This window comes from Melitaea cinxia, chromosome 6, assembly GCF_905220565.1.
Source record: "Melitaea cinxia chromosome 6, ilMelCinx1.1, whole genome shotgun sequence".
In the NCBI taxonomy this organism is placed as follows: Eukaryota; Metazoa; Arthropoda; class Insecta; order Lepidoptera; family Nymphalidae; genus Melitaea; species Melitaea cinxia.
In genome coordinates, this window is record NC_059399.1 from 10,413,841 (window position 1) to 10,431,673 (window position 17,833).

General features: G+C 33.7%; 1 protein-coding gene across 1 annotated transcript in view; it reads left to right on the forward strand.

Moving 5' to 3' along the window:
• The first annotated feature begins 1,863 nt into the window (after positions 1-1,863).
• Positions 1,864-17,833, forward strand: part of LOC123654724 — a 40,568-nt gene continuing 24,598 nt past the window's right edge. Inside the window, exon 1 of the mRNA XM_045590610.1 lies at positions 1,864-1,933. Coding sequence (XP_045446566.1) covers positions 1,864-1,933 — 70 coding nt within the window. The remainder of the gene's footprint in view (positions 1,934-17,833) is intronic.

Below are 17,833 nucleotides of genomic sequence, written 5' to 3' on the forward strand. Positions count from 1 at the left end.
AAGTAATACAACGTAGGTAGACGAAAAAATAGTCAAGTAAATACACGTTATCAAAGATCACTCAAAAAAATTGTAATCAGATCTCAATAAAATTTAAATGTGACCACAAAATAAACATCAGCTTTCGATTACATTAAAAATCATAAAAATCGGTACACCCAGTAAAAAGTTCCGCGGATTTTCGAGAGTTTCCCTCAATTTCTCTGAGATCCCATCATCAGATCCTGATTTCTTTATCATGGTACTACACCAGGGATATCTCCTTTTCAACAAAAAAAGAATTATCAAAATCGATTCACAAACGACGAAGTTATGCGGTATAATACAACGTAGGTCGACGAAAAAAGCGTCAAGTAAAAACGCATTATTAGATATAAATCAAAAAGTAGTTGTTAGATCTCAAATAAATTTAAATGAGACCAAAAGACACACACTGCCTTTCGGTTAAAAAAAAATCGTCGAAATCGGTCCACCCAGTCAAAAGTTCTGAAGTAACGTTAATACATTTAAAAAAAATACAATCGAAATGAAAACCTTCTCTTTTTTTGGAAGTCGGTTAATTCAGTAATATAAACTATTTTTAATTAAAAATTATATTTTCTACTTTTTAGTTCGATTAGCTATAAAAGCGTGGTTTTTAGTTTTTTTTTAACTACAATTTATTTTTATTTTTTCTAGTTCGATTTTTCAAATAATTATTTGTGGACATGTGATAGTTTTCATTATTAATATAAACTATAAAAGAATAACTACTCCGCGCGGAGCGAAGCCACGAACTTTCGCCACGCGAAGCGGGCGGGAAAGAGCTAGTAAGTAATAAACAAGGTAAAAATGCAACTAGCCTGAAAAAGTGCCCAAGGGAAAGAGTAAGTCCGAAACTTCAAGCATGCGCAGATCGCGCGCTAGCTTTATCCCTCTTACTTCCTTACAGAGGATCCACGAAAGAATTTATTTATCCGGGTGGTCCTAATAAGGATATTGGGAAACTGTTATTGAATTATTACGTTGTCATCGGTCCTTGATACGTGTGCAAAGTGTTAAATCAATCAAACATCTGGAAATTGGTGAAAATTATGCTCAAAGATTCCATTAATTTTTTTTTATATCACTAGGTCGGCAAACAAGCGTACGGCTCACCTGAAAGTATCGCAAGCGCGTTGCCGACCCAATCCCCAATCCCCCCCCCCCCCCCCCCCCAGGAGCTCTGGTCACCTTACTCACCAACAGGAACACAATACTGTTTGAAAACAGTATTATTTAGCTATGATATTCTGTAAGGTCGAGGTACTTCCCCAGTCGGGCCGCTCCATATTTTGAGCAGGGAATTTCTGCTGTGCCCTACCTCAGTTAAACATACATACATACATACACACAACCCAAGCTAATAAAAGCGTGGTAATGAAAAAGCGATATTATCGTAGAGAAAAAAATGTCCTTCGGGGTTAGTTATAATCAAATTAAGCCATCCGAGTTGAAGTAATGAACCTCTTAACGGATGACAGCAAATTATTTGCGAACCATGCAATTAGGTCTATTAGTATCGTAGTAGTCCACTAACAGTAGACGCGGAAGAAAATGTGCTAGCTTTTATATAAAATATCACGACGTTTTATGGTATTGCTCATTTTACTTTGTACTAATTGTTAATTTATCTGCATGATGAAAAATGTACGATTATTCAGACTAAATAAAGTTCTCTGTTTGTTCTTCAGGTATACACCGAAGCGATGAGGTAATAGAATGAACGAGTGTGTGGCGAACTATCAATATAATCGTACTTGAAAGTGTGTGACTCATACTAACGAAGATTAAAGTTAAACAAAGTGCTATATGAGACGTTGGAGGTATCGAATATCAGGTGGTATGGAGGTGATTCTGTCAACAGGGAGCCGCATTTTCGTGGCCTTTGTCGCTACCGCCTTTTGGGGAATGGGTAAGTTTATAAATAGTCCTAGAAAAAATCACTAAGCAACTACTATATTTAAGTGGTTTTTATTAATGTTTGGTTAAATTTCTTTTGTGATAATTTGAAACGTTAAAATAGTCGGTGGTTCTATATACAACGTAACAATTTCGATATTCGTACATTAACAAGAAATTTATGAAAACCTAATTGATTGTATTCTATTATAGCATGGGTGTTTGTTTACGCTTTAATTGCACTTTACGTTGAAAACTATTTTGTTGCTTTCGTGACCATAAATTTTATTAAAACGTACATATATTAAACGTTACTGCTCTTAAGTATATAATATGGCGAACAAGTGCGCTCATGAGCGTAAGCAAGTGTGTGCATACGTATTAAAATCGGACGAAATTACGAAATCACTGACTATCAGGCGGACCGTACGCTTTTGAGCCATATTAGTAAAAATTAAGATAGTAGTTGTTTCAGTAGTTATTGATGTGAATAGATTAATTTTTGAAAAATTATTTGTTCAATTTTTGTAATGACATTTATTTTTCTAAATATTATGCAATACCTGTGGTTAATTTAATGCCTCTCGCTAATATTCAGCTGTATATGAAAATAAAATCATACATAAACTATAGTAATTAATTACTGTCATTGAGACTGCAATGGCAATAACTCTTATTCTAGACTAGCTGTACCCTGCGCGCGTAGGGGCGCGCGTTAAAGGACATATAAACAAACATTCATTTATATATATATATATATATACTGTAGCGACATCTATCGCGCAACATACGATCTACGAACTAAGAACTGACATATTCTACATCGCGATATCAAAGTTATCAGAGCGATTGAGTATATAGAAGAACCCGACAGCAACCGTTAGCCCACCAGACTCAATATCCGTCTGGTCGGAGGATCCTCCCTTTTCAATGGGGGATGAGGAACTTAACACCCTATCCATCACACGCCCAAACTGATGACCCCGATGTGATCTAAACATACTTCCAAAATACAAAAGCTCGGTCAAATAGCAGTAGCCGGCAGACGTTGTCTTACCCGGAAAACAGCTACCAAATTTGATAGCTTACATACCGATACCGTGTGGTGCCGGCCGAGTAGAATAGCACCACCCCCTTTCTTTCCGTGGGGGTCGTAAAAGACGACCGAAGGATAAATCTGGTCCAAAATCATCAGGGTCCTGGAGAAGGAAAACTTAGTTTGAAACCCGAAATGGGGTCTCCGTCAAGCATTCATGGCATAGCTCTAAAATGCGAAAGACTCCTGCAGCCAAACTGGCTCCACACGTATCGACACTTTGTTCCAGTGGGCCTTGCCAGTGAGGTCGAGAGGGTGGCGGAGAGCTTAGGCAACTCTGAGTTTTCCTGAAGAGTGACCTAGGTAACACATTGTCTGTCTGACACTGTCTAAATCGTCTGCAATAGACGGACTATGGGCAATGAGACATACAGATAGCAGCGCCACCTCCCGAGTCCAATTGAGATAAAACTACCTGTCTCCCAAATTAGACCAAATTACAGATGCTTACAAAATTTGATAAAATTTGGGTAAGTAGTTTCGAAGCTACATACCTATAGTAGCTCCACCTACCGGGTTCGATTGAGATTTATTTATTTATTTATTTATTTATTTATTTATTTATTTATTTATTTATTTATTTATTCCATCATACATCTAACATTACAGGATATTATCCTAATGCGTTAGTGTCGTTGTCGGTTTAAATACATGTCATATGAAGATACAAATATAAAAATTGACATCACATTCAATTCCATTATTTCATTTAACAAAATAAAACTAAGTTATTATTAAAAATTCACAATACATAGTCAAATTACATAATCTATATTAATGAAAACTATAATAATTTCGTCAATTTAATTATTTTTCATTAAAAATAAAATAAATTAAAACCAATAAATAAATTTAAGCCTAGTCAGTAAAAATAAAATCCAATTAAATACATGATAAAAATGCAATTAATACAATAAAATAAAATATCAATATATAGAGATAAAAACTACCCTATCTTCCAAGGTGGACCAAATTACAGATGCTTACAAAACTTGATAAAAATTGGTTCAGTAGTTTCGGAGTTACATACTAATAGTAGCGCCACCTACCGGGTCCGATTGAGATAAAAACTACTCTATCTCCCATGTCAGACCAAATTACAGATGCTTACAAAATTTGATAAAAATTGGTTTAGTAGTTTCGGAGTTACATACATTTAAAATTTTCATTGTTAACCCCCCACAGTCCTTATTGGGGATGATTTATCATAAAATCCGCTTATTGATCATTTCAACATCATATATAGGAGATTCCTATCCTATTTGGAGTCGATAGGATCTATAGTTTAAAAAACGGGAATTTTCCATTATTAACGCCACCGAAACCCCACTCTTGTCAGTGGAATTTCTTAAAATCCGTTCTTAGCTGACCTCTACTCGGAAAAAGGAATATTCCTAACAAATTTCAAGTTTCTATTAAGTCTCTTTCATTCGTTTTTTAAAATAAATTATGCATTAGAAAATTTTAGGCATTTTCCCTATTATAGAAGCGTTAAACAACACAACGATTTACGGATACGGAACAGTAGCAGTAAACGTGTACAATCACGTGCTTTATCTATAATATATATAAACGCGAAAGGTCATTCATCACGAAATCTCCGAAACTATAACACCTAGAAACTTGAAATTTGGCAGGTAGATTCCTTATAGAGCGTAGGCATCCGCTAAGAACGGATTTTACGAAACTCGACCGCTAAGGGGGTAAAACGGGGGTTGCAAGTTTGTATGAAAGTCCTATGTTTTTGAAGTTGAGACTTGAAATTTAAAATGTATGCTCTATAGATGGTGAAAAGGTGTCCAAATAATGTATCTTTAGAAATAAACTCCCTTTTGGGGTTAAAACGGGGGATGGTAGGTTGACTCACTCATCACGAAATCTCCGAAACTATAATGCTTACAAACTTGAAATTTAGCAGGTAGGCTCCTTATAAGGAGTAATCTATTGCTAAGAATGGATTTGACGAAACTCGACCCCTAAGGGGGTAAAACGGGGGTTGGAAGTTTGTATGAAAGTCCCATGTTTTTGAAGTAAGAGACTTGAAATTTAAAATGTATGCTCTATAGATGGTAACAAGGTGCCCAAATAATGTTTCTTAGAAATCAACTCCCTTTTGGGGTTAAAACGGGGGATGTTACGTTGACCCACTCATCACGAAATCTCCGAAACTATAACAGCTACAAATTTGAAATTTGGCAGGTAGGTTCCATATAAAGCGTAGTCATATGCTAAGAACTGATTTAACGTAACTCGACCCTTCAAGGGGTAAAACGGGGGTTGGAACTTTGTATGAAAGTCCTATGTTTTTGAAGTAAGAGATTTGAAATTTAAAATGTATGTATAGATAGTAAAAAGGTATCCAAATAATGTATCTTTACAAATCAACTCCTTTTAGGGGTTAAAACGGGGGATCGTAGGTTGACTCACTGATCACGAAATCTCCGAAACTATAACACCTACAAACTTGAAATTTAGCAGGTATGCTCCTTATAGGGCGTAAATTACTGTTAAGAATGGATTTTACGAAACTCGACCCCTAAGAGGGTAAATTGGGGTTGGAAGTTTCTATAAAAGTCCTATGTCTATGAAGTTATGAAGTAAGAGACTTGAAATTTAAAATTTATGCTCTATATATGGTGAGAAGGTGTCAAAATAATGTATCTTTAGAAATCAACTCCTTTTTGGGGTTAAAACGGGGGATGGTAGGTTGACTCACTCATCACGAAATATCCGAAACTATAACAGCTACAAACTTGAAATTTGGTAAGTAGGTTCTTTATAGGGTGTAAACATCCGCTAAGAACGATTTTTACGAAATTCGACCCCTAAGGGAATAAAACGGGGGTTGGAAGTTTGTATAAAAGACCTATGTTTTTGAAGTAAGAGACTTGAAATTTAAAATGTATGCTCTATAGATGGTGAGAAGGTGTCCAAATAATGAAACTTTAGAAATCAACTCCCTTTTGGGGTTAAAACGGGGGATGGTAGGTTGAGTCACTCATCACGAAATCTCCGAAACTATAACAGCTATTAACTTGAAATTTAGCAAATATGTTCCTTATAGGGCGTAAACATCCACTGAGAACGGATTTTACGAAACTCGACCCCTAAGGGAATAAAACGGGGGTTGGAAGTTTGTATGAAAGTCCTATGTTTTTGAAGTAAGAAACTTGAAGTTTAAAATGTGTGCTCTATAGATGGTAAGGAGGTGTCCAAATAATGTACCTTTAGAAACCGACTCCCTTTTGGGGTTAAAACGGAGGATCGTAGGTTGATTCATTCGTCACGAAATCTGTGAAACTATAACAGATACAAACTTGACATTTGGCAGGTAGGTTCCTTATAGGTCGTAGACATCCGCTAAGAACGAATTTTACGAAACTCGACCCCTAAGGGGTTGAACAGGGATTGAAAGTTTGTATGAAAGTCCTATGTTTTTGAAGTAAGAGACTTGAAATTTAAAATGTGTGCTCTATAAATGGTGAGGAGGTGTCCAAATAATGCATTGTAATCTATATATATAAAAGAGAAAGGTCACTGACTCACTCATCACGAGAACTCAAAAACCGCTGGACGGTCCATCCATCCAGGATGTACAAAGATGAAATTTGGCAGGGAGGTAGATTATAGTTAGTCGACGTCCGCTAAGAATGGACTGCGATATTCCACCGCTAAGGTGGTTTAATTGGGGTTGATAGTTTGTATGAAACATATACAGCAGCTATAAGTTCGCCTGATAGGTTATTTATACTGCAGCCTGAAAATAAAACTAAAAATGTGGTGTATAGAGAGGTATTATAAAATAACTATTAAATTATACTAAATTGTGTCTTTTAAAAAGTTACTCAGTCTGATAAGCATTTCAAGTGACAGAAATAAAAAAATAATTTGCGTTAAGCATCTTAATAGTAATAGATATCTTCATAACCACGCGGACGTAGTCGCGGGCAACAGTTAATGTATTATAAAACAAAATTCCCAAAAGCATTTGTGATCTTTCACCAATGGAGAGAGGGCTTCAAGAGAAAGCTTTACGGAACGGCTAAGCCGATTTTGATGAGAGTTTACTGGAAGTTTTCCGGGAAAACTTTGTGACACACTAAAATTCAACGCGGGCGAAGCCGCGGGCACAGCTAGTCTATAAATATACATAAAAATAAAACATATGTTATTAACCTGTATATCTGATTCATAAGTAGAAATAATAAACATGCTCATAAAAGAAAATTAACAAAGACTGTACAAATCGCATTTTGCTCACTAAGAAGTAGGTACTTAATATCTGCCAAATAAACAGACTGCTTATGGGAGGAGCACAGCCTTAAATATTAATTAACATTTTCATTGTTTCACAAACAATCACAAAGTTTCAATCCCAATAACGACATTTTAGCAATGTGAAGCCTCTGCATTTACATAACTTAACTAGGTAAATAATAACCAACGAATACCGCAACATCATTCCATCTTTATAAATTTGACTCAAAGTAAATAAATTTATTTTCTTATTAATTTGTTAGAAATCAAAATGCTGCATTGTATACAAATAGAAATAAATTGGTAACGTTAAAAAAAAAAAAAAAAGTGTACTACAACTAAAATTTAAAGTATGTTATTCATTTTCGTTTAAGAAAACCCGTATTATGTTGAAAACTCAGATGCGATATATAGCTACGTTGATTACAAGTGTCAACAAATACATTTTCAATAAAATTCATATGTTGTACTCACAAATAGTTACTTAATTTTCAATTTTTCAAGGAATTTTCATTATAAAAAAGTTTTGCTAGGCACGCCATTTTAAACCTCATTTTTAAAGACAAAATCCATTATGATGATTCTAGTCATTCACATTAGGTATAAAAAACAATAATTGAATCGATTTAAATATTAAATAATCATTTTAATATAATTTACTACTGTAACTTACTTTAGTCAGAAATACATACACATTACAGTATCGCATTAAATTTCTATACAAATAAATAAAAATCCGCAACATAAATCTGATAGTATTATAGTTTTTTATTAATAATAATAATCAAAAGGCTTTCGACTCGGTACCTCATTCATGGCTCCTGAGGGTACAAGATTGACAAGGCAGTTCGAGACTTCCTTGGAGTGTGCATGGGGCTATGGAGCACGATCCTCTGTCTTCAGGGCGAGCGACTGACGGGTGCGAATGACCCAATTAGAATACGGAGGGGTATTTTCCAGAGTGATTGCTTGAGGCCACTATAGTTCTGCTTGTCCTTGAAACCTCTAAGCACCCTGCTGGAGCGTTCGGGGACAGGCTTTCAGTTTCGCAGAGGAGGTACTAAAGTCTTCCACCTTCTCTATATGGATGACCTCAAATTGCTGGCACCTAACGCTGCACGCCTGCAGGAACTGCTGAAAATCACTACGGAGTTCAGCAGTTCCATCAGGATGCAGCTTGGAGTGGATAAGTGTGCGGTTGTGTATGTGGACAGGGGTCAGGCGCCTTAATCGTCGCAGCTTAGTCTCGAATTAACATCATTCAAGACCCTTTCCGAAGCTGAATCTTAGCGGTATCTGGGTATGTCACAATGCATAGGGGTGAAGGAAGTGGATATGAAACAGGCAGTTTGCGAAATCCTTTTTAGACGGCTGACAAAATTCTTTGGAGCTATTTGTCTGCAGCCAACAAGGTCCGAGCCTATAACGCCTGAGTCATGCCCACTCTCTTGTACATCTTTGGCATACTCAGATGGACTTAGACCGAATTTGAATTCAACACGCAATGGACGTTTAAAATTCATAATGCCGTTTGATCCGTTAAAAATTTTACCCCTCATGCGCCTAAAGAAGTTTCACTTCAAAAAGAGTAAAGAACTTTTGAACATTGTTACCACTACAGCTACTTAATAAAATATACATTACTTTTCTTTAAACCTCAATCACCAATGAGTTTATCTAAAGCTCGCTAACTTTTTGAAAAGTTTAGGGTAGTTCGAGAAAACATCAATTACATTACTATTAGTAAATTTTAAATTGTTAGTCGTATTATAAATCCTTACAGATCGGTGAAGCGGAGTAAACTGGCCTAAATTAGACTTAGCACATCTACTTTTAAAAAGAAGATTTTTATGTCGTTGAGGTAATTTAGGGATAGCAAAATTTAATGTAGATAATATGTTAGGAGTATATAGAATCATTCCATTCTAACATCCATTGACGAGTTTGTACACAAACATGATTTCCTGCAGCTCCCTACGATGTCGAAGTGTTTTAATGTTAAAGTGAACTAGGCAATCGATATAATTAGGAAGATTTCTAGCCCTGTTACAACTGTAGGACACATGCCATAAAACTCGTTTCTGTACGTTCTCTAAACGATTAATATATATACCGTAATGTGATTTCCACACAACACTCCATTATTAACTTCAGCATGATAGGTACAATATGGATGATAGCGACGAGCGAAAGGAGGAATGAATGATATTGATTAATTTTTTTTAACCGACTTCAAAAAAAGGAGGAGGTTACTCAATGCGACCGTATATATATATATATATATATATATATATGGCCACAGTCCTTACACCTCGAACTGCGGCCTCAGCGCCCCGATGCACTTTCGCGCCCTCTTCTGCTGGTTTTGGTCCACGGGGTTCCGAAAACCCTTAAGATGCGAGTGGCGTTCCCCTATCCGCCAGCCGGGAGACGCGTATTTTCATCAAAAATATGTTCTTTGATTCTTGAAATACAAAACATAAATAGATCACGATTGAGCCTGTAATATCCTACTGCTGGGCATAGGCCTTTTTTTCCATGTAGAAGTAGGATATGAGCTTCATCCACCACGCTGCAGGTTGGCGGAAATATTCCCTACTATGATTAATGATCGATATCAAGTGTATATTATAACAACCAGAACCGATAGCTTAACGCGCTTTCCGAGACATGATGGGGACAGATATGCAAACCGGGAAGAAATATTTATACAATTACAAATATTTATTGCGAACAAGAATTGACCCACAAACCGATGGTTTTTAAGAGCGTACATGGCGCACGCACCACTACACCAGAGTGGTTGTTAGATATTGAATAATAACGATTGTTAGATAAATGGATTTAGTAAAAAAATCATAAAGTTTCATAGATTTTTTCGCACAATATACATATGTAGTTGTACTATATATAATGTGATCAAAATGTGACATCGTTGCTTCAGGTACTTATTTGACATTATCCAAGCCCAGCATCCATACTTTAGTATTAAGGATTTTATGGAGGGAAATATTGAAAGGGATAAAATGTCTTTGACTTTAATAACCAACAATAAGATTGCGTATAAAATTGCGTAATCCAAACTAAGCCTTACTAAAATTTCCGCTTTACAAGGCATGACTAAAGTAACGAATGAGCGCTCCCTATTCAAAATAATGGAATGAAGCGAAATATTCTCGCAATTGGGCGAAAGGATCTCATTTTGCCGGCAGTGACAAGCGAGACAGACATCTGAATAATGAAATAAAAATATATTGCGTTGTTTATGTTGAATCACTGAAATTAAGTTAAGCTTAGTTTTGTTAACACTTTATAATTAACAAACATTTAATTACAATTGAGATAGTGATTTGAATTTAATACAAGTGATATATTGAAGTATGTAGGTCACAAAATATTTGTTATGGTTTTTAAATACGTTTTATAGATTAACGATAAATCACAATTTTGTTTCATTTATGTTCACAGTTGATGGGTAAAACTATAGAATGTGTAAATTTTACGAACAAAAAAAAAACGAAATGTTACGTAAAATATAAATATATTTTGTAAAAAAAATGTACATTATAGTCGTGTGTTGTGTGTGAAGTATATGTCACTGATATTTTGTCAAAATTGTACGAGTATATTTGTGTCGCTAAATCATTAATCAAGTTGGTTTTATGATGATTAATACGAATTTGAGTAAGAAACGTTAACTCCATATCAAAAATACAATCAAATTACATTTAAAACCCAAACGTCTTTTACTAAATTAATTAATATATAAGTAACATAATTTTAATTAATTTTGTAATTTAACATTTGAGTAAGGTTGTATATAAATGCATTTCAGCTTCCTTTTGATTTGAAGGTAAACATATTTGTCGGATCCTGGTAAATTATTCACTGAATATATCAAATAACTCTACTCAATCAAGCGTCAAATTTGATTTCTGTTCGTTCTGGTGACGGGCGAAAATATCGCGATTCTACACGCCACTCGTGTGACCGCTTATCGTTGTATTATTTAAACGAAATTCTCTGAACGTTGCATTTGCTATGTACAAAATATTTTTAGTGAGCGTTAATACTTTTATATTGCATTTGCGTTACGTCGTTTAGGATTTGTTTTATGGCGGTAATGGTTACTTCGCTCAAGTGATATAAATGCTTAATCGAATAATAATATGTTATCAGGTCAGACATTTAAGTTTGGTAATATAGGTAACAACGTCCAAATGAGTTGTATACATATATTGTAATACTACGTTACACGTAGATTGCCGGCCGACTCCAACCGCATACTTAATGTAATTGAGATATCAATGCTTGTATGTATTGCATATAAACCACACATACTCGTATTTATACTAACCCATTGCAACGTAATATAATTTGAAAAATTGTTGCCAGTTATGAAAAAATTAAACCTCATATCGTAACAATTATATATTTCAACTATTACTAGTTTAAGAATTTATAAGTTAGTAAAAAAATAAAACAATCTATCTACATATCACCGCAAGGATATTCGAATAGGAAAAAAAATTGAAGTAAACTGAAAAGAAAATGCAAGATTGAAAATGAATTATTTAGAATGAGAAAACGTAAACAATTTTTTTAAATGAGATTTATACTAAGAAAGAGTAGGAACATCCTAGGTTTTAAATAATAATCTTACATAATGCTAATATAAAAATAAAGGTAATTATTGAAACCAACTCGAGTAAGAAAATTAAAAAAAAAGTAACTTGGTTTAGTATAACATAAAAAGAAAGTTTGATAAATAATTTCTTATTCAGAAAAAATAGACCAAAACAAAATCTTTTCAATTTTTCTTAACCTGCAATATCTCGAAGCTAGATAACTATCAAGTCAAGTCACGTCAGTGATAAAATTTTTACTACCCTTTAAAAGTTATTTTACCGTCTCCATAAGCAGTCTATTTACTTTGCTAAACTACCGAAACGATTTATTGAGATTAATTTCAGAGGTCAATATTACTTTAAGTGATGTGGACTCGTTTTTCAGAAATGCGATCTTGTTATTTACTAGGTCTTACCGCGTCGTCACCCGTACCTAAGTTGAAATGTCAATAACTTTAAAGGAGTAGAGAGTAAAAAGAAAACAATAAAGCAACATTTATTCATACACACACACACACACACACACACACATATATATATATATATATATATATATATATATATATATATATATATATATATATATATATATATATATATATATATATATATATATATATATATATATAAACTTGTTCTTGTCCTTAAACTACCTGAATCCAGTCCTGTCAAAAATTCCATTTTTAGCGAACGTTTACTAACTATTTAACTATCTACCTGCCAAATTTCAAGCTTGTAGCATAAAAAATTAAGAACTTTCATACAAACTTGTAAGAATCCTTAAATCTCTTTAATCCAGCCCTATCGAAAAATCCGTTCTTAGTGGACGTCTACTAAGTAAAAGTACCTCCCTACCAAAGGAGATGGAGACTAGTGGGCCAAAATGTAATAAATAGAGATATGGTTAAAAATTTAGTCATATATTTTTAATTTAAAATATAAAAAAAAAATCAGCTCAATTCTAAATTTGGAAGCGAAGAAAAATGAAAAAGATAGTTTTCTTCAAATAAATTGGGTATCGATTCAACTATAATCAATTACAGATTCGAAAAGAAAAGGTTTGCACTAAATAATTAACTGAAAGTATTGAGACGCACAATTGAAGTTGTAAACAACAAATTGCATTTAAATAAAGCTACATATTAATAGCGAAAATATCAACCGATAAACGAAAATGATTTCGTATTGATTGAAAATAAATCATATTTTTATTGACAGCTTTGACACCTAACTGACAAGAGAGAGAGTAGAAGAAAGAGTAGAATAGTAGTACAGAAAATAAGCGGCTAGAGTCAATACTCTAGCCGCTTATTTTCTGCACAGGCCACCGCACCATCTCCTCCCGTGTCTCGTCACTCGTTTCATGTTATTGTTTTCTGATGCGTTCTGAGTCCTTTCCCGATATTTATTTATGGTTTCAAGTTATTGATATTTGTAATGAGTTTTCAAATATTCTTCACTAAATATAATAAACATGAGTGCTTTAAGAATTTAGTGATCGGTTTTTTTATAGACACTCACTTTCACAAAACGAGTAATAACGTTCTCAGATAGCCTAAACATAGAGCATATTCAGCGAGGGTTCAATAAGACCAAATACATTAACAATTTGATACCATTTTCATTCTATTATATTTTGGCCCAACAATGTATGGAATCGTTTCCATCTCCTTTCATCTTTAAGCATCCAGTTGTTTTTGAGATTGAGAGAGAGATGGGAGAGAGTGATGAGCCAATGGTCCAACAATTATATATACAATAAAACAGTGTGGGACGTCCTCTGACCCGCTGAACAAACGATCCATGTAAGATTGACGGTGTAGGCTGGATGAGGATTGCGGAAAACCGGGATGTCTGGCGCGAACTTGAGGAGGCCTAGATCCAGCAGTGGACAGCGATATATATTCGACTCCTTACTTTATTTCTTCAAATGATGGGTACTGTAGGTGTTAGCCCTTTTATGTATATAAATAAATGAAAAAGCTAATAAAATCAATTAATAACATAAATCAGACTCAGTAAATCAACTTATACGGATGGCTAAAAATATGTTTCATATTCCAAGTGAGAAGATACTCGTATACTATTTTTTGTTATTTTCTAATTATAAAGAAATATATGTGGTTAATAAGATTTATTTTTCGTTAAGATAATTTTGTTATATCTTATATTTTGTTCAATTGACATCAATGATGAAATTGGAAGTTTTAGTAATGACTACTATTGTAGCTAATCGATGCAAATAAATAAAATTGGAGTGTCTGTTTGTAATAGCAAAATAAGCGCTTTTTATTAAATTCGTATGAATGTATAGTCGCTACATATATTGGTATATAACATGTTTTAGAACTTTTGTCTGTCTATCTGTCTGTCTGTTTATTTGTTCCAACTAATCTCTGAAACGGCTGGACCGATTTTGACGTTTTCAGAGAGCTGATGTAATAAGGAGTCACTTAGGCTACTTTTTAGCCGACTTCAAAAAGGAAGAGGTTACTCAGTTCGACCGAATTCGTAGACAATTTCGAATTTTTTATGTATGTTCAGGGATAACTTCGTCGTTTGTGAACCGATTTTGATAATTCTTTTTGTTGGAAAGGAGATATCCCTGGTGTAGTACCATGATAAAGAAACCAGGATCTGATGATGGGATCCCAGAGAAATCGAGGGAAATTCTCGAAAGTCCGTAATAACTTTTTACTGCGTGTACCGATTTTGATAATTTTTAATTTAATCGAAAGCCGATGTTTATTATGTGGTTACATTTAAATTTCATCAAGATCTGATTACAAATTTTGGAGTAATCTTTGATAATGCGTATTTACTGACTATTTTTTCGTCTACTTTTTTATTTATGTAGTACTTGTCGATATAATTGAAGTCCATTTTTTTAGTTTGCCTTCAAACACAATTATATTTTAGGAATTTATTTATTTTGTAACTCTGCGAACTGAACAATATTTTTTTTTAATTCCACACGGACGAAGTCGCGGGCACCGCTAGTAACTAATAAATTTAATTATGTACAAAAAAGAGGAAACGTGTTTTCTCGACATTCTTTGTTTAAAATATTGAAGGGTCGATCGACAGCACTTAACCTTTTTTTTGTATGGAAAACTATAAAATCAGGCATTTCAAATTTATATTAGCTTACCTAATCGAATATTTGGTTTTGATGTCTATTTATAAAGTATGACATACTTTCAATGAAAAGGGTTATTGATATTGATAATCCATCACGACGATTCAACCTGTAACATCCCACTGCTGGTCATAGGCCCGTTTCTCCATTTAGGAGAAACTTAACGTGTTCTCCGAGGCACGGTGAGGGGTCACAAGGAGAGATATCCAAACCGGTAAGAAATATTCGTACAAAATACAAATATCCATCCTAGCAGGAATCAAACAATCAAAAAAGTGTTATTTATATTGATAGTCCATACAGGAAAAAGTTATTATTAGTTTTAAGTGCTCCAACCTTAGCAACCACAGCGCCACTCTATTTAATTTACTTCAAACAAAGACATAATGTATGTATTTACCACGCATGTGATATTTATTTCAAGAAATTCAATACGATTTATTTTATAACTCCCGTTTTACTTAATTCATGGAATATTTAAATTTCGTCCTAATTATGAGTATTATTATGTATTTTTATTTAATTGTAATTTTCAATTGTTTTTTTTGGTCTTATCATTTTTGTGAGGGATGTGTGAAGTATTAGTTTACTAAAACTATACACTCATATACATTTTAATACGGAAATATATCTGATTTACCTTTAATTTAAATAGCACAACTCTTAAAAGTGAAACTACGAGTAGGTATATAGTATGTTTTCAATAAATAAATGAAATAGTGATCGTCAAACTAGAGTAGAAAATAAGTAGAGATTGTGATTTTTGGCTTCAAATTTATATATTTACGTACAAAACACTTCTAAGTAGTTTTACCTCGATTGAAGAATTTATATTTCTCGCCCAGTGGAGCAGTTATAATATGAGTTGTGGTCAATTTCCAAGCATTGCAAGGTTTTACAATATCAAATAAAAATTTATCTTTATATCTTTGTTGTTGTTTGAAGCCTACATTAAGACCTCTGTCGTTAATAGAACGTGACACTAGAACTCTTATCTCTCAACGCAGCTATAATGAATGGCGAGAGTAATGTATGATATAAAAAAACCGTCAAGATATTATTTGTAAAATTAATTCTATATTGTATATGCTTGTCTTTAATCCTTCCAACGGCCATAAAAATCAATCATTTTAAACCTTTATTTGGAAAATTTATTTTATTGTAATTAATTGCAAAAGCAAATATAATTTTGTTTGTTCAATGTTAATTTCTGATTCTAGTTTGATTTTATTTGTTGATCGAGTTGGAATATTGTAATAAGATTTGAGTAGACACGAGCGTTTCTGAATAATTTCTGCTTAAGTATGTATATGTTTTTTTTAAAGTTAAATATTTAATACTTTTCAAAAAAATGTTACACACAGATGTATCATGATTTAATTGTAGAGTTGTTAATATTTACGCGATATTCTATTTAATTTGTCCAAAAGCCGTAAAATAATTTAGAATCACTCCCGATAATGAGCAGTATTTTTAAGAAAAAAATTAATACAAATCTACTAGAGTTCAGGTAGGTTTTCCCGCCACGGTTCCCTAAACGATACCATAAAAAGAGCTCTTGCCACCATCGACGTTCCTGCTCTTATCGAGCCTACTGGAATTAGTCGCAATGATGGCAAGAGACCTGATGGATTGACGTTGGTTCCCTGGGAAAGGGGACGGGCGCTTTTGTGGGACGCAACCTGCGTGGACACACTTGCTCCGTCTCATGTCAGGGAAACAGCCTTAAAAGCGGGAGCCGCAGCGGAAAAAGCTGAAACGACTAAACGGCACAAATATTCGTCACTAATTCCAAATTACATCTTTGTGCCGTTTGCAGTCGAAACATTTGGAGTAGCATTGCTAAAAAAATTTTAAATGAGATAACTCCACGCCTTATTATAGCCTTCACTGGTGACAAGAGGACTGGTGCACTTTTTGCCCAGGGAATCGACATAGCGATTCAACGGGGAAATGCTGCCAGCATTCTTGGCATAATTCCACGCAGACATGATTTATACCAAAACTATCTGTAAATATTTAGTTCTTAAGTTGCGAATTGTAAATATGTATAAAATTATTTAATAAACTATTGTTGTTAAGAATCTACTTGAATGTATATAGAATTTTACACAAATACCAAAGGTAATAAGAAAAAATTATGTCGAATAGTAGGTACTTGAATATGTACTTATTATTATTTTTATATAACTTTCATGAAATAATTGTATTTTTTAGGTCGAATAAATTTAGTATTTCGATATTAAAATATTCACTATTTTCTTTGCTAGTAAAATACCGTCAAATAAATTAATAAAGAGAATTGAAATACCGAAATATGTTTTTATTGTATTCGTTGCTTATAAGTTATTCGCGATATTCTGTTTGGCCTCGTTGTTTGCTGGGAGAAAACACCTTCAGGCGTAAACTCTACCTTTTGTTACAAATGTGTAATTTTATTGATCAATAAAGTGTTTTAAACGAATAAACGTAACATACAATAAATAATATATACATTGAACATACAATATAGTATTGGGTGACAATTAATGGTTTAAGTGCGTAAATTTCATATGTTGTTTTTTTTTAACTATTTTGAACATAATTATTCCATTAATTATTATGTTTCGGTAAGCAACACTGCTCTCGAGTACTATTGTGTTCCTGTGGCAGAGTAAGTGTAATCAGAGTTCCCGAAAACGTTCGAGGATAGGGTTAGCAACACGCTTGTAGTGCTCCTGTTGTTGCAGTTTCCAAGCAATGTTATCTGCTTACCAACAGGCGGATCGAACGCTTGTTTGCCACCTTTACAGT